A 19,544-nucleotide genomic window follows, 5' to 3' on the forward strand; every position below is an offset into this window, starting at 1 on the left:
AAAGCTTTTATTATTGTGCCCTGTCTCCTGCGGAGCCGCTAAACCCCATGGTCCTGACGGAGTCCCCAGCATCCACTTAGGACGTTAGAGAAATATATATACATACAGATCCCTGCACTCTCACATAACTCTGCCAACAACTGGGGTGCCAATCAGAGTCCGACCCACATAGAGGTGGGACCCATAGTACAGTACAAGGTTATCCACCTAGTGGAACAGATAGCACTCTCCAGACTTTATCTCAATGTAATCAGCAAAGAGTATTTAATAAAGGTAATCTCAGTGAGATTACCTTTATTAAATACTCTTTGCTGATTAAATTGAAATAAAGTCTGGAGAGTGCTATCTGTTCCACTAGGTGGATAACCTTGTACTATATATATATATATATATATATATATATATATATTGTACTCAGTCTGTAACTAAGAGAGAATCCAATTGCCCACAGATCCAATTAGCCCCAAAGTCAGCCTGATGTCGACACTTAGGTCCCGCATAAAAAATCCCTGAAAAGTGCGTGCGAAAATACATGGGTCTATGAAATTACTGTATCACGGATCCTAAGTGTGTTTCCCTCGAATCAGGTCATTTTTCTGGTGGTAAAAAAAAAAGCCCCGTTTTTATCACCTGAGAAATGATCAGGACTATTTGAGTTTCCCCCTAAATCTGTCATTCTCTGGCTGATTTTCTTAGTAGGAACACTGGGCTGTAAAACACATCTTTCAAATTATGGTCTTTGTACATTTTAGCTTTCCGTGGCCCTTTAAATGGATGTTGTTTGTCTCTAAAATAGCAGATAACAAACTTTACAAAAGTAATCGGCGGAGAGATAAACACAACTCATGCTGGCTTTATCCTCTGCCCAGCAATGTGCAAGACTACTGTTTATCTCACTAATTAAATACAGCAGAAGAAACATGAAAAGGAGATAGATACTCTTCTGTTCTGTGATGTAATCCATTCCTACCAGCAACAATGAGAAGTAAGGAAACCAGTCGCTCTGTAGAGCAGATTAAGGCATTAAACAGTCATTAGAAGCCTGTGATTGATTTCTCTGCAATAATAAACACACAGGCATGTTAAGAGACTGGTTATTATTTGAAACAACAACATCAAAACCTTGGAACAGTGAAACAATTTGTCATATTAGGGATACTATTCCTCTACTGAGGAGCAGAAAATGAGATGATGTCAGTGCACATTGATCCCTATTTGGGATCTTCATATACGCCCGTTCCTTGACGCATATGAAGACGGCCACGTGTATTTGTGGCACATTCTCGTTCACAGGAATCAAATATCCCCTTAAAGAAAGTGGGTGCCTATAGATTCCCTAGATGTTTTGCCCTTTTGAAGACTACTCTTGTTCCACTGCCCAGTTTTGTTTTTATCAAAAGACCTGTGAATAGTATTTTTGATTTGTGTTAATTTATTTTTGAATATTATTTGCTGTAGTTATATTGAGTCAAAAAACTAAACAGCTTTAATAAAATTCAATTGAGGTTATCTTGTGGGTTTTTTTTGTTGCCGTTAAATGAGACTTTCTATAAACGGTTAGGATCATCTCATAAAAATCCAGTAATAATAATCCAGGGTACCCCCTCTCTGTAAAGGCTTTTAGCAGAGTTTCTGGCTGTTCTTTGAATTCATACAGATCAGAGCAATTCCTAATTATACGACACAATTAGCCCGAGGGTATATTTTGCAACCATTTCTTATGATGATTGCTCTTGAAGGCAATAAAATTGTAAAGGTGGGTACTCACGGAGCGATATTCTAAGCAATCTGACTAGATTGCTTAGAATATAAACCTGATCGCTCCGTGTGTACCCCTTACAGCGATAGCTATGCGCAGCCCCGCGCATCGCTGCTGCTAGATTGGCCTGCCGTGCAGGTCAATCTAGCGGGTCGCTCACTTCACCCACTGGGTGAAGTGAGCGGCCCCCCCGTCTCCCCCCGCACGCTCAGCACACATCGCGCTGTGCTGAGCGGCAAGAGAGATGTGTGCTGAGTGGTTCGCTCAGCACACATCTCTGCCCGCATCGGCCCGTCTATATGGGCCTTAAGGATCAGTGTCTTTTTTTTTTTAGGTACATGTAGATATGAGATTATCCTTGAAAGAAGCAGTGATATCCAAGAATTGAAAAGATTGTTTACTATGAATATGGGTGAAGGTTAGTTGTTGTGGATTCTTATTGAGATAATAAACAAACATCTGCCGACTTCTCATCTCCATCCCATATAAAAAACATAAATTGGCCATAGAGGATCAGTTTGGCCTAAACTCTCTTCTTTCCCCCGAAAAATTAGACTCTACTCTCAGACGTCCATATACAGGTTTGCAAAGCTCAGGGCAAACCTAGTCCCCATGGCCCTACCTTTTGTTTGGAAATAAAATTGGCAATTGAAAAAACATAATTGTGTGATAAAATAAACAGAATACTGTCCAATACAAAATTGTTTTAAACCAACACTCACAGATCCATATAATTGAAAATAGTGCTGTACGGCGTCTATACCCATATTGTGTGGGATATGCGTATACAACGCCTGTACATCACAAGTAAGAAACATGTATATCTGTTTCCACGCGACAGATCGTAAGAGCTGCAAAATGTGAGTACTGTCACGTATGTAGGATCTTAAAGAAGTGGCTATTGGCTGTAAATGCAAGTCAACAAAAAATGACAAGTTAGATGTAAGCGATCCAATTCCAGATATTATGGGGTGCACTGGCAGATTAATAGTGGATTTATAAACCTTTGAAAGATGATAGTATGTTGGAATGATAGGACATGATGGTAATAGAAAATGAAAAGTTTCCTTGGATACCACTTCCTCCATCAAGGCTCAAATTAATAGTTTTCATTTATTTTGAAATTTTGACGTAGGATCTTGATCCAGTATAGTATAAAAGGTTTTGTTGCTTAATTGCTGGCGTGCTTCTGTGAGATAAGCGTCTCTATTTTGTACCATCAGCCCTCCCCTTTATTACCATATTTAATTACAGTAGTTTGATCAGACAGGAGCTGTGTCAAGGCCTGACATTCACTAAACTGACAAATTGTGTGTATAACATTACTTTCTATTATCCTGTTCACAGAGAACTTTAAAATCCTCTAATGTAGTCTTACAGAAAATGTCTATTTGAGTACTTTTATAGCGAATAGGAGCAAAATCTAGATTTACTTTTGAATTTACTGTTTTTGTCTATTGGGTTCCTGTTTGCATCATAAATCTTAATGGGCGTTTTTGAGCATGTATCACTAGGAATTGAGCTTTCTTGTTGTAACTCCTCTAACATATTAATGTATTGAGCACCTGCCGCATCAAGAACTACTGGTAGGGCAAATTCCTCCATTCTAGAGGTCATATTTTCAAGAGCAACATATCTCTTTCTACAAAGGCATCATACAAAGTGGTTTAATTCTGTAAATAATTCAAACTAATATGGTTTTGCTAGTAGGAGCAAATTTTAATCCCATGTCACATTACAACTAATACCCTTTTTCCACTGCCATAAATATTCCGGGTTATTATTACACGTGAACGCGCAGCAGCCCGGGATATTGTGCAGTGCGAAGACACCATGCTGAAATAAGTCGAGTCGAGCGAACCGGTATCTCAACCCGAGTAGAGAGCAGGGTTGAACACGTGTTCACCCGGCTGGCTGTGCTGTGTGAACGGGTAACCCGGCACCTGTTCACTGTATTAGGAAGAGGCGACACTTGGACATCCTCATCTCCAAGCGCCGCCTACGGGATGTGACACCGGTGACGTCACCAACCTGGCATATTGCCCAGTCGGGACGCCGTTCTGAAAGAGGTCTCATACCAGGTCGCACACGGGAAGGCCCTTCATTTAGGGGTTTCCCAAGAAGAGACAAGTCAAACGCTAAATAAAAGGAATAATGAAACAAATGCCCAGAAATACTCAGGTGCTCACCAATTAAAGGGATGTCTGATCCCAAATTTAGAACATATATGCAAAGACATAAGGGCCCTACAGACTCGGCGACCCGCCGCCAAGCTACCCGACCGCCGATACGGCAGACCCGGCGGTGGGGGGGAGTGAAGTTTCTTCACTCCCCCCCGTCACCCGGCTCCATAGCAATGCATGCTAATATGGACGATATTGTTCATATTGGCCTGCAAGTTTAAACGAGCCGGCACCAGAGATGAACGAGCGCGGGGCCGCGCATTGTTCATTGCTGGTGCCTACACACTGAAAGATATGAACGGTATCTCGTTCGTTAATGAACGAGATCGCTCATATCTTTCACTGGTATCGGCCAGTGTGTAGGGCTCTTTAGAAATTGCCACTTTTTTCTGCTTACATTTTTTATACTATCTCCTATATATTTGGCTACATCTGTGACTCTGTGCCTGGCCGTAACGCTGGGTGGAGTCACAGCGGTGGGCGGAGTCAGCAAGTCTCTGCTCCTGCTGCCTGTCCATCTCTCTCTCTCCCCTCCCCCCACCCATCAGCAGCTCTGACTCCCCGGCCGTGGCGCCGGGCCAACAACAACAACGGCTGATGCCGCCCCCGGCATACACATTAGGAGGGACGGGTGGCGCAGGAGAAGGCTTTCATAGCCCTCCCTGCACCGTGTACACAGACCCGCCGCCTCCTCCGCACACATCCAGCTGTCCGCTCTCCTGCTGTGACAGGAGGCGAGTGCTGCAGTGACGTCATCTCCTGCAGCACTCGCCTCTTGTCACAGAGAAGAGCCGGCACACACACTCCAGTCTCTGGGGGCTGCCAGCATCTACAGGCAAGCTGGAAACACCCCCGGAGCGAGAGAAAACATACCCATGAGGCCACGCCCCTTTCACAGCAGGCCACGTCCCCTTTTCGGCCGCGGCGGGGGGGTGAGAGATGTGTGTAACAGTAATACTGACCTGGTGACGCCTCTGGACACTACTGTTTACCAGCCTGCAGCAGCCGCCCACAGCCTCAACGGTGAGTCCCTCCGGCCATCCTACCCACTAATTCTATGTGTGGGCGTCACTTTACACAAGTCTCCTCTTCTGGTGCCCTCCCCTTCCACTACTTTCCCCCCTCTCTTCATCAGCTTCCTCACTGGGGACCCTCCCTGCCGCCCCGCGTCTCTATATCCCCTCCCTACCGCCCCGCGTCTCTCTATCCCGTCCCTACCGCCCCGCGTCTTTCAATCCCCTCCCTACCGCCCCGCGTCTCTATATCCCTCCCTACCGCCCCGCATCTCTCTATCCCCTCCCAGCCGCCCCGCCTCTCTGTATCCCCTCCCTACCGCCCCGCGTCTCTCTATCCCCTCCCAGCCGCCCCGCCTCTCTGTATCTACCTGCTGCTCCGCGTCTCTGTATCCCCTCCCTAACACCCTGCATCTCTGTATCCCCTCCCTACCGCCCCACGTCTCTCTATCCCCTCCCTACCGCCCCGCGTCTCTGTATCTCCTCCCTACCGCCCGCGTCTATCTGTATCCCCTCCTCCCTACGCCTCTGTATCCCCTCCCTACCGCCCCGCGTCTCTATATCCCTCCCTACCCCCCCGCATCTCTCTATCCCCTCCCATCCGCCCCGCCTCTCTGTATCCCCTCCCTACCGCCCCGCGTCTCTCTATCCCCTCCCAGCCGCCCCGCCTCTCTGTATCTACCTGCTGCTCCGCGTCTCTGTATCCCCTCCCTAACACCCTGCATCTCTGTATCCCCTCCCTACCGCCCCACGTCTCTCTAACCCCTCCCTACTGCCCGCGTCTTTCTATCCCCTCCCTACCGCCCACATCTCTCTATCCCCTCCCTGCCACCCTGCGTCTCTCTATCCCCTCCCTACCGCCCCGCGTCTCTCTATCCCCTCCCTACCGCCCGCATCTCTCTATCCCCTCCCTACCGCCCACGTCTCTCTATCCCCTCCCTGCCACCCTGCGTCTCTCTATCCCCTCCCTACCACCCTGCGTCTCTCTATCCCCTCCCTGCCACCCTGCGTCTCTCTATCCCCTCCCTACCGCCCGCATCTCTCTATCCCCTCCCTGCCGCCCGCATCTCTCTATCCCCTCCCTGCCGCCCTGCGTCTCTCTATCCCCTCCCTACCGCCCCGCGTCTCTCTATCTCCTCCCTACCGCCCCGCGTCTCTCTATCCCCTCCCAGCCGCCCCGCCTCTCTGTATCCTCTACCTGCTGCCCCGTGTCTCTGTATCCGCTCCCCAACACCCTGCATCTCTGTATCCCCTCCCTACCGCCGTCTCTCTATCCCCTCCCTGCCACCCTGCGTCTCTCTATCCCCTCCCAGCCGCCCCGCCTCTCTGTATCCTCTACCTGCTGCCCCGCGTCTCTGTATCCCCTCCCTAACACCCTGCATCTCTGTATCCCCTCCCTACCGCCCCGCGTCTCTCTATCCCCCCTCCCTACCACCCTGCGTCTCTCTATCCCCTCCCTACCATCCCACGTCTCTGTATCCCCTCCTCCCTACGCCTCTGTATCCCCACCCTACCACCCCGCTTCTTTCTATCCCCTCCCTACCGCCCTGCGTCTCTGTATCCCCTCCCTACCGCCCTGCGTCTCTGTATCCCCTCCCTGCCGCCCTGCGTCTCTCTATCCCCTCCCTGCCGCCCTGCGTCTCTCTATCCCTTCCCTACCGCCCCCCTTCTCTCTATCCCCTCCCTGCCGGCCCGCGTCACTCTATCCCCTCCCTACCGCCCCGAGTCTCTGTTTCCCCTCCCTACCGCCCTGCGTCTCTCTATCCCCTCCCTACCGCCCCGCGTCTGTGTGCCCTCCCTACCGCCCTGTGTCTTTGTATCCCCTCCCTACCGCTCTGCGTCTCTGTATCCCTTTCCTACCGCCCTGCGTCTCTGTATACCCTCCCTACCGCTCTGCTTCTCTGTATCCCCTCCCTACCGCCCCGTGTCTCTGTATCCCCTTCCCTACCACTCTGCGTCTCTGTATCACCTCACTACCGCTCTGCGTTTCTGTATCCCCTCCCTACGGCCCTGCGTTTCTGTATCCCCTCCCTACCGCCCCGCGTCTCTGTATCCCCTCCCTACCGCCCTGTGTCTCTGTATCCCCTCCCTACCGCTCTGCGTCTCTGTATCCCCTCCCTACTGCTCTGCGTCTCTGTATCACCTCCCTACCGCTCTGCGTTTCTGTATCCCCTCCCTATGGCCCTGCGTTTCTGTATCCCCTCCCTACCGCCCCGTGTCTCTGTATCCCATCCCTACCTCCCTGTATCCTATACACGGTCCATACCACTGGCTCCTTGATACCTCCCTGACAAACCCTCACCAAAAGTACAGGAGCCATAACCGCCTGCTGTGCCCCCCATAGTTACCGGTATATCGGTGATGCTCCGCTCTGCCGCCTCCTCCCTATCCCTCACACAGCAAGCGCAGGGCGCAAGCCCAGCACCGGGTACATGACCGCGCTGTCCATGCCCATTGGCCCTGGTACCAGCTCCAGCCATCGCCCCCTCCTCCTACTGCACCTGAGGGGGGCGCGCACATAGTGCATGCAGATGGGACTGGTGCACCTGCGGCCGCGTGGAGACCTTGCGTGCGCAACATGTCCGTGTTGCTACACCTGAAGGATGGTACGGTGTAGAGAGAGGACACAGCTGCCCCTGCTCCGCATTGTACCAGCACTTCCCTCTGTGTCTAATGACACCATTTACCTCTTCATGCGGGTATGTCTATATCACATACATCCTTATCCGTGTCCTATATATTGTTACAAATAAAATGACATAGGTATAGGTCCCACACCCCCTCCCCCCCACACCTGCATCCACCTCCCCGTCCACTCGGAGCATCTACATACTCCCTGCCTCATCCGCGGTCCCCCCCGCACCCGCTACATTCTGTACATCGTGCTCTGCAGGCACCGTTCACGCCGTCGCAAGGGGCTACGCCCCCTTCGCCATTGGAAGCACTTTCGTCGTGCAATATTTAACCACTAACAAACCTAGAAATGCAGGTAATACTCATACAAATATTGAACCGCAGCAAGGCGTGCAGGGGTTAAGGGGGCGTAGCCCCTTTCGACGGTGTGAAGAGCGGCCGTAGGGCGCGATGAAGCACCTAGTATTATATACTTAAATAATTGTATTTGCTCTAAAATGTCTACTTGCCCATTTCTTTATAATTTACCCCAACCTACTCAGCGTTACAATTTTTTTTAGTGGGCTCATTTGGGGGGGTTCATACATTTGCAAGTACAATGAATGCGAGAACTTTCACCTAGGAGGTTGGACCAAATGTATTTACTGCCATCTGTTTCTTGGCACGGAACTGGCAGCAGCCCGGCCGCACAATACTCTGCAAACCCCACTTCCGTGTGGATCCAATAGGAGAGACAGGTTCATGTATGACACAGCTCGGAAACATGTCAGAGCAAACAGCCGGCATCTGTCCAGAAACCCTATGCTCCTACATCGGCTGTAATTAAATACTCATTTAACCTAATTGCCTAATTTGACACAACAGGGGCCATATACCTCCATGGAGACAGGTTGTGCCGATTTTGGTTTTATATTAATCCACAACGTAAAATAAAGTAAAAATAAAAATTAGAAAGATGAACAACGAGATGCCCTAATTTTACAGGGATCAAAATTTGACAGAAGTAAGTTTATATAAATAGATTGATGTTCTATATATAAAAAACACAGCATGGTTGTTGTTGACTACAATGCAGGTGTTTTATCTGGAATCATGCTTGGATACAGAACACATTTATTTTTCCCTGGTATGGTTCCAAAATGAATACAGACAGATTAGAGCTGCCTCTAGATGAAATACATTGTTGGGGCAGATGTATTAAGCCTGGAGAAGGGATAAAGAAGTTATAAAGCAGTGATAAGTGCAAGGTGATAACGCACCAGCCAATTAGCTCCAATATGTACATTTACATACTGGAGCTGATTGGCTGGTGCGTTATCACCTTGCACTTATCACTGCTTTATCACTTCTTTATCCCTTCTCCAGGCTTAATACATCTGCCCCAATACCCTATGTAGCAGCCTAAATACTTGATACAATGGGAATAAAAAGAGGATCAAGAATCTCTGAGGTTTTTTTAAAGGAGAAAACACTTGCAAGGCAAAACCATGCCTTGTAAGTGATGGCCCCTTTAAAAAAAAAGTCCCAAATCGTCCGGCATCCCGCACCTCCGGTGATCTCAGACTCCATAACATCCCGCCGCAAGGCTGCGTTACCTTCTTTCTGCTGTATAATACTTCACAGGTGTCTGGGGCAGTAATGGAGGGGACAGTGACAGTACATAGATCCATCCAGTGACTTTGTAGCTTTCATATAACAAAGCGGTAGTGTGGCCATTCTAGGATCTTCGCCAAAGGGAAAGATGAAGTTTTTGAGTTAAGGTCCCTGAACGTTAAGCATAAATGCAGGCTATAACTTCTCTAGTCCAGTGATCCCCCCTTTAAAATGGGTTGCTCGCTTTTGGAAACCCATACTCGATACATCATGGTCACCACCGTTGTTGCCTAAATCTAGGAGCACACAGTTTCGTTTAAGGAGCCAGGGTTGATGTGCGTCCTTTGACCTCAATGGAAATGACTCCCCAGAGTTAGTGGCCATCAGTACTTTTGCAGGCACATTGGCTAGCTGGCTCCTGGGTTTTCCCCAGCTCCGATCTAGACATGTTATCCATAAAATGTTCTAGAACACCAGCTCACTGCTCCAGCTTTGGCGTGAGACGGGACCGGCTGGCAGCAGATGTCTAGTGTGAGCTGGAATGTCTGCTATAGTGGTAAATGAGATAACACTCTCATCGGTTACGTGTTGTCTGATGGGGTGATAGGAGACAACCAAGCCATATTTTGTCTAGACCAGACTGCACGGTTTAAGCATCCATTTGTTTCCTTGGCTGCAGGCAACACAACAAATAGATATGTCAAGCATAATTATCTTTTTTTTGCTAGAAAATCTATTTAAAAGAAATGGGGGATAACTTGCAACATGGCCCGGTCCATTATTATGTAACGATCTTTGGACACGCTGTCACTGTCATAGGATATGGTTGTGATTGTAAATCAGAGGCAGAACGCTGAACACAAAACTCGGTACAAGATTAAAGGCACAAGTGTTTCATTAGCCGGAGATAATTCAATATAGAGCTTGTTACCTGGGGAAGGATCTCCCCCGTCTGTGATGCCGCTATAGACTATACAATAAATGTAACTGGAGAATAGTTAGGGCGACTTGCAGTAAGTTGTGGATGAGCCACATCTCAATGTGCACTTGCCATTACCAATACAGATAGCTAGAACCTCCCCACACACCCTTTCCTCTACCCTTCTCTCTCCTTGTTAAAAATGATTTGGATTTATTTAAATAAGTATTTGGCGTAGGCAGACGTGCATTTGGCAATGATCACATAATCAGAAGCAAAATGCGTAAAGATGGAGGCTTCGTGATGTCACGGGATGTTTCTGCATGTCAGTACACGGGGCGGTCATAGTCATTAATACTCAGGTGGCTAGCTTCATTCTGGCATGTAAAGAGGTGATTTTAGAAGGAATTCTGAAGCTGAAACACACAAAGGGCTTCATTAGCAAAGCATTCAATGCATACCGCAAAGTATCATGGTTTTGTTTTAGTGTGCGCAGATGGTCTGCCCGGCCATGTATACTACAGCCCCAAATAGCAGCTTATTAGACAATAAACAACAAGTTATACAAAGCAAATAACGGACAAATTGTTCAGCCTACATATCCGGCACGCTATATTCCCCGCCATCGCCACGCCTACAGGCCCTGAGGCTCTATCAAGTCTGGCACTGGATTCATAGTGCAGTTCATGTCACCCACATGTTCCCCTGTGGGAAGTCCGGCCGCCGCACACTGTACATTCATGTCACCCACATGTTCCCCTGTGGGAAGTCCAGCCACCGCACATTCATGTCACCCACATGTTTCCCTGTGGGAAGTCCGGCCGCCGCACATTCATGTCACCCACATGTTCCCCTGTGGGAAGTCCGGCCGCCGCACACTGTACATTCATGTCACCCACATGTTCCCCTGTGGGAAGTCCAGCCACCGCACATTCATGTCACCCACATGTTTCCCTGTGGGAAGTCCGGCCGCCGCACATTCATGTCACCCACATGTTCCCCTGTGGGAAGTCCAGCCACCGCACATTCATGTCACCCACATGTTTCCCTGTGGGAAGTCCGGCCGCCGCACATTCATGTCACCCACATGTTCCCCTGTGGGAAGTCCGGCCGCCGCACACTGTACATTCATGTCACCCACATGTTCCCCTTTTGGAAGTCCAGCCACCGCACATTCTTGTCACCCACATGTTTCCCTGTGGGAAGTCCGGCCGCCGCACATTCATGTCACCCACATGTTCACCTGTGGGAAGTCCGGCCGCCGCACACTGTACATTCATGTCATTCACATGTTCCTCTGCGGGAAGTCCAGCCACCGCACATTCATGTCATTCACAAGTTCCCCTGCGGGAAGTCAGGCTGCTACACACTGTACATTCATGTCATTCACATGTTCCCCTGCGGGAAGTCCGGCCGCCGCACACTGTACATTCATGTCATTCACATGTTCCCCTGCGGGAAGTCCGGCCGCCGCACATTCATGTCATTCACATGTTTCCCTGCGGGAAGTCCAGCCACCGCACATTCATGTCACCCACATGTTCCACTGCGGGAAGTCCGGCCGCCGCACACTGTACATTCATGTCATTCACATGTTCCCCTGCGGGAAGTCCAGCCACCGCACATTCATGTCACCCACATGTTCCCCTGCGGGAAGTCCGGCCGCCGCACACTGTACATTCATGTCACCCACATGTTCCCCTGCGGGAAGTCAGGCCGCCGCACACTGTAGATTCATGTCATTCACATGTTCCCATGCGGGAAGTCAGGCTGCTACACACTGTACATTCATGTCATTCACATGTTCCCCTGCGGGAAGTCCGGCCGACGCACACTGTACATTCATGTCATTCACATGTTCCCCTGCGGGAAGTCCGGCCGCCGCACATTCATGTCATTCACATGTTCCCCTGCGGGAAGTCCGGCCGCCGCACACTGTACATTCATGTCACCCACATGTTCCCCTGCGGGAAGTCCGGCCGCCGCACATTCATGTCATTCACATGTTCCCCTGCGGGAAGTCCAGCCACCGCACATTCATGTCACCCACATGTTCCCCTGCGGGAAGTCCAGCCACCGCACATTCATGTCACCCACATGTTCCCCTGTGGGAAGTCCGGCCGCCGCACATTCATGTCACCCACATGTTCCCCTGTGGGAAGTCCGGCCGCCGCACACTGTACATTCATGTCATTCACATGTTCCCCTGCGGGAAGTCCAGCCGCCGCACACTGTACATTCATGTCATTCACATGTTCCCCTGCGGGAAGTCCGGCCGCCGCACATTCATGTCATTCACATGTTTCCCTGCGGGAAGTCCGGCCGCCGCACACTGTACATTCATGTCATTCACATGTTCCACTGCGGGAAGTCCAGCCACCGCACATTCATGTCACCCACATGTTCCCCTGCGGGAAGTCCAGCCACCGCACATTCATGTCACCCACATGTTCCCCTGCGGGAAGTCCGGCCGCCGCACACTGTACATTCATGTCACCCACATGTTCCCCTGCGGGAAGTCAGGCTGCTACACACTGTACATTCATGTCATTCACATGTTCCCATGCGGGAAGTCAGGCTGCTACTTACTGTACATTCATGTCATTCACATGTTCCCCTGCGGGAAGTCCGGCCTATGCAGACTATACATTCATGTCATTCACATGTTCCCCTGCGGGAAGTCCGGCCGCCGCACACTGTACATTCATGTCATTCACATGTTCCCCTGCGGGAAGTCCGGCCGCCGCACATTCATGTCATTCACATGTTCCCCTGCGGGAAGTCCGGCCGCCGCACACTGTACATTCATGTCACCCACATGTTCCCCTGCGGGAAATCCGGCCGCCGCACATTCATGTCATTCACATGTTCCCCTGCGGGAAGTCCAGCCACCGCACATTCATGTCACCCACATGTTCCCCTGCGGGAAGTCCAGCCACCGCACATTCATGTCACCCACATGTTCCCCTGTGGGAAGTCCGGCCGCCGCACATTCATGTCACCCACATGTTCCCCTGTGGGAAGTCCGGCCGCCGCACACTGTACATTCATGTCATTCACATGTTCCCCTGCGGGAAGTCCGGCCGCCGCACACTGTACATTCATGTCACCCACATGTTCCCCTGCGGGAAGTCCGGCCGCCGCACATTCATGTCATTCACATGTTCCCCTGCGGGAAGTCCAGCCACCGCACATTCATGTCACCCACATGTTCCCCTGCGGGAAGTCCAGCCACCGCACATTCATGTCACCCACATGTTCCCCTGTGGGAAGTCCGGCCGCCGCACATTCATGTCACCCACATGTTCCCCTGTGGGAAGTCCGGCCGCCGCACACTGTACATTCATGTCATTCACATGTTCCCCTGCGGGAAGTCCAGCCACCACACATTCATGTCATTCACATGTTCCCCTGCGGGAAGTCCGGCCGCCGCACACTGCACATTTATTTCATTCACATGTTCCCATGCGGGAAGTCAGGCTGCTACACACTGTAGATTCATGTCATTCACATGTTCCCCTGCGGGAAGTCAGGCTGCTACACACTGTACATTCATTTCATTCACATGTTCCACTGCGGGAAGTCCGGCCACTGCACACTGTACATTCATGTCATTCACATGTTCCCCTGCGGGAAGTCCAGCCACCGCACATTCATGTCACCCACATGTTCCCCTGCGGGAAGTCCGGCCGCCGCACACTGTACATTCATGTCACCCACATGTTCCCCTGCGGGAAGTCAGGCCGCCGCACACTGTAGATTCATGTCATTCACATGTTCCCATGCGGGAAGTCAGGCTGCTACACACTGTACATTCATGTCATTCACATGTTCCCCTGCGGGAAGTCCGGCCGCCGCACACTGCACATTCATTTCATTCACATGTTCCACTGCGGGAAGTCCGGCCGCCGCACACTATACATTCATGTCATTCACATGTTCCCCTGCGGGAAGTCCAGCCACCGCACATTCATGTCACCCACATGTTCCCCTGCGGGAAGTCCGGCCGCCGCACACTGTACATTCATGTCACCCACATGTTCCCCTGCGGGAAGTCAGGCCGCCGCACACTGTAGATTCATGTCATTCACATGTTCCCATGCGGGAAGTCAGGCTGCTACACACTGTACATTCATGTCATTCCCATGTTCCCATGTGGGAAGTCCGGCCGCCGCACACTGTACATTCATGTCATTCCCATGTTCCCATGTGGGAAGTCAGGCCGCCGCACACTGTAGATTCATGTCATTCACATGTTCCCCTGCGGGAAGTCCGGCCGCCGCACACTGTACATTCATGTCATTCACATGTTCCCCAGCGGGAAGTCCGGCCGCCGCACACTGTACATTCATGTCATTCACATGCTCCCCTGCGGGAAGTCCGGCCAATGCAGACTATACATTCATGTCATTCACATGTTCCCCTGCGGGAAGTCCGGCCGCCGCACACTGTACATTCATGTCATTCACATGTTCCCCTGCGGGGAGTCAGCCTAAAGCCGGTTACACACTATACGATAATGTGGACGATATGCCTGATTCAGACACATCGTTCACGATATCGTCTAGTGTGTATGCACTATGTCGCTGACGATGCGTGCTCCCATGCGTCATTAGCAACATCCTCCATTGGACCTGCAGGCACATTGGACGACATAGTCAGCGAGGGCCTTGCTACCAAATGCAGTATGGATCCCGGAATACCCCCTCCCCTTCCCCCCTCCCCGTCACTCGTCGCTGCTGGCATTGGGAAGAGTGTATGCACTTGCCTCCGCCAGGTCCCTTTGCTAACAAGATTGCGCAGGGTACACATCGTTTAATATGTACCTAGCCTAACATATCAAAGTGCCCAGCCCCGGGTATAAACATATCCAGGTGCTGCTCTGTTTTCTTCTATAAAGGTCTAAAAGAATATTCTGCGCTAATTGAAATGTAATGTAAATAGCAGATCCTTTTTTAATAAATAAAAGAAAGTGTAAATATGAGGAGCGCTTGTGAACAATTAAAACCGAGCTATATATGAAGTAGTTAAATATAAAACTGTGAATCAAATTGTATATCAACGAATATGTTTAAAAAAGCAATACCTGTAAAAGAAATAATAAATGTTTACAGCTTCTTTTTGATTGGCTGGACTTACTACTCTCCAACCATTCAAAAAGGAGCCATAAACATTTATTATTTCTCTTACAGGTTTTGCTTTTTTAAACCTATTCATTGATATACAATTTGATACACAGTTTTATATTTAACTTTTTCATATATAGCTCAGTTTTAATTGTTCACAAGCGCTCCTCATATTTACACTCTGTTTTTTTTCTATACCAGGCCAGGACAAGAGATGGACTTAATGAATGGGCGTAGGCTCTGTGCACACATGCGCATTAGAAAATGAAAGTATGTGGGCAGGGGAAAGTCCTACTCTCCTATAGCAATTCTCTAGTGTGCACCAAGCCTATGTGCTATGCCCTATTGACAGGATTTAAAAACACGAGATTGTTTTACTACAGGTTACAGAGATCAGTCCACATGAGATACATGGGACGTAGCACCCACTGGGCGAGATGCAGCAAGTGTACAACTGCGGACAAAATGCTTAAAAGTGGACCCATATAAAAGCTAAACTGGGGTGTAAGAGAAATAAACAAATAATAACAACAACATGGCTACATGGCTGCGTGATAACAGAAATAATTGCCAGTACTATATTTTCTATGCGCTACAAATGGAAGGGCATCTGTGTCTTTGCACTACCTAGAATACCGGCTGAATCTGGTTCCTGTGTTTTATTTGCATATACTGTAACCACAGGCACTAAGGAGAACCTGCTATAGCCAAGCAGAGGTAAGCCACACACAATATACATTAACTAGGTGGTTGCAGGGGTGGTGCAGGTGAGGGAGGGGGAGGATGGTGCCGGGTGGGTAGGGGCGGGTGCAGAGGTGCTGCGAGTGGGGGAGGGGGCCCGGAGCTACCGTGGGTGGTGGAGGGAGGTGTGCGGGTGCCGCGGATGGGGCCCGGAGGTACTGTGAGTGGGGGAGGGGCAGGTAATGCTTCTCCTTCTGGAAGCAGCTAGGCTGCTGTCCTCCCTTTGGCAGTGGCTCTCCCGGAGACTCGCACAGCAGCCAGTCACTATTGTTAGCGCCGGTGTCCCAACGCGCCGCATTACAGGAAAGAAGATGCACTCAATAAACTACAGCTCCCAGCAGCCCTCAGCGCCTGAATGCTTCGGTGCTAAGGGTTGCTGGGAGCTGTAGTTTATTTAGTGTGTATAATTCCCTGTAATGCGGTGCGTTGGGACACCGGCGCTAACAATAGTGACTGGCTGGCAGAACTGACTGACTCGCTGAATCAATGTAAAAGGTGAGAGTGCTGTGCAGTTTCAGTGACACTGCACTGTCACCTTTTACCAGTGGTGCAAGTAGAAATATTTTCTTAGTGGTACGGAGTGCCGAAAAATGGGTGTGGCCATGTGTTGTGAGGGGCGTGACCACATACTGCTAGTGGGAGTGGCTACATGACACGAGCGGCGTGGCCACATAACACAGCCCCTTTTTTGGGGGGAATCTGGAGGCAAGGCTAAAAATATATAGTAATGCCTCCAGCATAATAGAAATATATAGTGATACCTCCAGTATAATAGAAATATATAGTATTGCCCCCAATTTACTAACAATATATAGTAATGCCTCCATTATAACAGGAAAATACAGCCACTGTAGCACTCCCAGTAACCCTGACAAAGTGGGAGGAGCCGCATGCTGCCAAGCACCATGATCTTGTTGCTTTGTGGCACATTATAATTGTGGTGATGGCAAAGTGTGTGGCAGGTGGTACTGCGTACCCGCTGCCATATTCTTAAGGGTACCCGCATACTTGCACCGCTGCCTTTTACATTGATTCAGCGTCCAGACATTACCCTCCGTGATATTACCCACTCTATCCGTTACATTAGCCATCTCAAGGCTTCCAGGCCGGCCGACAAGGTGCTGTGTTGCGGAGTCAGGGCCTCTGGGGATCTGGGTGCAGCTGTGACGGGGAGGCAGTTCTGTGACATCACGCGCAGAGGAGGCTCCGGGGCTCAGAGAGTATGCGGCGCTGGGAGGGCTATGAAAACCTTCCGCGGCGCCGCTTCATACACATCTATGTCGGTGGCCGCAGCAGCTTTTGTTCCACGTGCGCCGCAGCTAAGGAGTGGGGATTGTCGATGCCGGAGGGGGCAGGCGGACTGGCAGCAGGACATAGGGGGTCATTCCGACCTGAAATTTAGCACAGCTACGATCACTTACACTGACATGCGGGGGGACGCCCAGCACAGGGCAAGTCCGCCCCGCATGTCAAGCCCTCCCCCCCCCCCCCTCCCGTCGCACAAGTACAAAAGCATCGCACAGCGGCGATGCTTTTGTACTTGAAGAGTAACTCCCAGCCAGCGCAGCTCATGCGGCTGGCCGGAAGTTACTCGTCGCTGCCTGGGTCGCAGCAGCTGCACGTGACGTCACACAGCCGCTGCGGCCCTTCCACCTCACAGTCCTGCCACCCCTGCGTTGGCCGGACCGTGCCCACAAAACGGAGGGCAAATGCCGCCGTGCTGCCCCCTCCCGCCCAGCAACCACCTCTGCCTGTCAATCAGGCAGAGGTGATCGCTAGGCAACGACAGCCGTCGGCTGTCAGCCATGTGCCGGCGCACTGGGTGGCTGGCGCATGTGCAGTTCTGACCTGATCGCCGCGATGAAGTGCAGCGAGCGATCAGGTCAGAATGACCCCCATAGGACGCTGCAGTAAAAGGTTGTTTTTTCCCCTATCTACAGGACAGAGACTTGCTGCAGATGCAGTGGCATACCCTCCAGCTGCACCTTTTTGGCAGGTACAGGACCTTTTTTTATGGTCTGTACCGATTTCTGGCTCTTCAAACTTCCATTGAACATATAGGAAAAGGGGCGTGACCACGCCGGTGTACCCGTGGTCACGCCCCCTTTTCGAATTTGTATCGATTTTTGTGTGTAAATTGTTGGAGGGTATGTTGCTGCAGATGCAGTGGGCCTATTTTGGGGTGTGGGCCTGGAGCTGCAGCTCCATCAGCCCCACTGTTAATCCTGCTCTGGGAACACACAGCAGCCAAAGGACAGAGCCTCCCATTGGATGTAACCTGTGTGGGAGGGCGTTTCTCGCCCAATCAGCTGTGGACAGGGCGTGACAGAGCTGCTGCTAACCCAATGAGAGCTCCTAGCCACGCCCAGCGTTATCCACACAGTCACAGAGTGACAGATCTGGGCAATTATATAGGAGATGAATAGTGTTCTAATGCATTACAAAATGGTGAAAGATCCAAACAAATATTTTAGCATCACATACAGTAAACGGGTTCACTACGATATGCCGGCGGTCGGGCTCCCGGCGACCAGCATGCCGGCGCTGGGAGCCCGACCGCCGGCTTACCGACAGTGTGGCGAGCGCAAATGAGCCCCTTGCGGGCACGCTACGCGCGCCACACTATTTTATTCTCCCTCCAGGGGGGTCGTGGACCCCCACGAGGGAGAATAAGTGTCGGTATGCCGGCTGTCGGGATCCCGGCGCCGGTATACTGTGCGCCGGGATCCCGTCAGTCGGCATACTGAAGACCACCCACAGTAAACCAACTTGATTTAACCAAGCATGGATATCCTTAAAACCTGGATTGTTAGGGTGCCTTAAGTACTGGGGATTGGGAACCGCTGCAAGTAAACTTCATAATGAATGCATGATTCCCCGATTCACATGCAGTATGATAGAAAAGATCCTGCACCTCCTCCCATCAGACAGGTAAGAGTAGCAGCAACTTACCAGTGACTTCTGTAGATTGCTAGAAAGATAAGAATGGTCCCCAGGCTGTAGCACGCAACGTACGGAGACCTGAAGAACCTAGAGAGCGCTCGTGTCCTGTACTCCCATCTCGCCACCTGCAGGGGACAGTGACTCTTGTTAGAATGGCTCACAAAGACCTGTCTTGTGCTAAAGTGAAATACATTGTCGTTTCATACTTAAAAAAGACCTAATGCAGTTGTCCAGTGAGGGAGGAATTATCCTGATGAGACATTGGTGTCACACGGGCCCACATCGTACGCCCTGCACCCATTATTTTCAATACTCATCCTCTGGAGTCCCGCGGCACAGCAGCACTGCTGCAGAAATCACTTGGAAAATGGGCACAGCGCCATTTTCCCGGAGAACTGTGCATGCGCTGTAGACTCTGGGATTTTCGCTAGGTGCCCAGAGCTAAGCACTGTGGCCAGCTAGAGAGGTGGGGGGCAAGATGGAGCCTGCACACAGGCCTTCTCCTCTCTAGAATCGCCCCTGTGATGAGGATACATTAAAAAACTAGATTAAGATTTAAACTCATGCAGGTTAAGATTTAAACCATACTTGCCTACTCTCCCGGAATGGGCGGGAGGCTCCCGAAAATCGGGT

General features: G+C 50.6%; 1 protein-coding gene across 1 annotated transcript in view; it reads right to left on the reverse strand.

The window, feature by feature from the left end:
• PEMT (phosphatidylethanolamine N-methyltransferase) overlaps nt 1-19,544 on the reverse strand; it is a 445,039-nt gene that overhangs the window by 182,295 nt on the left and 243,200 nt on the right. The window contains exon 3 of the mRNA XM_063934839.1: nt 18,921-19,036. Coding sequence (XP_063790909.1) covers nt 18,921-19,036 — 116 coding nt within the window. The remainder of the gene's footprint in view (nt 1-18,920; nt 19,037-19,544) is intronic.

This window comes from Pseudophryne corroboree, chromosome 7 (assembly GCF_028390025.1).
Source record: "Pseudophryne corroboree isolate aPseCor3 chromosome 7, aPseCor3.hap2, whole genome shotgun sequence".
Lineage (NCBI taxonomy): Eukaryota > Metazoa > Chordata > Amphibia > Anura > Myobatrachidae > Pseudophryne > Pseudophryne corroboree.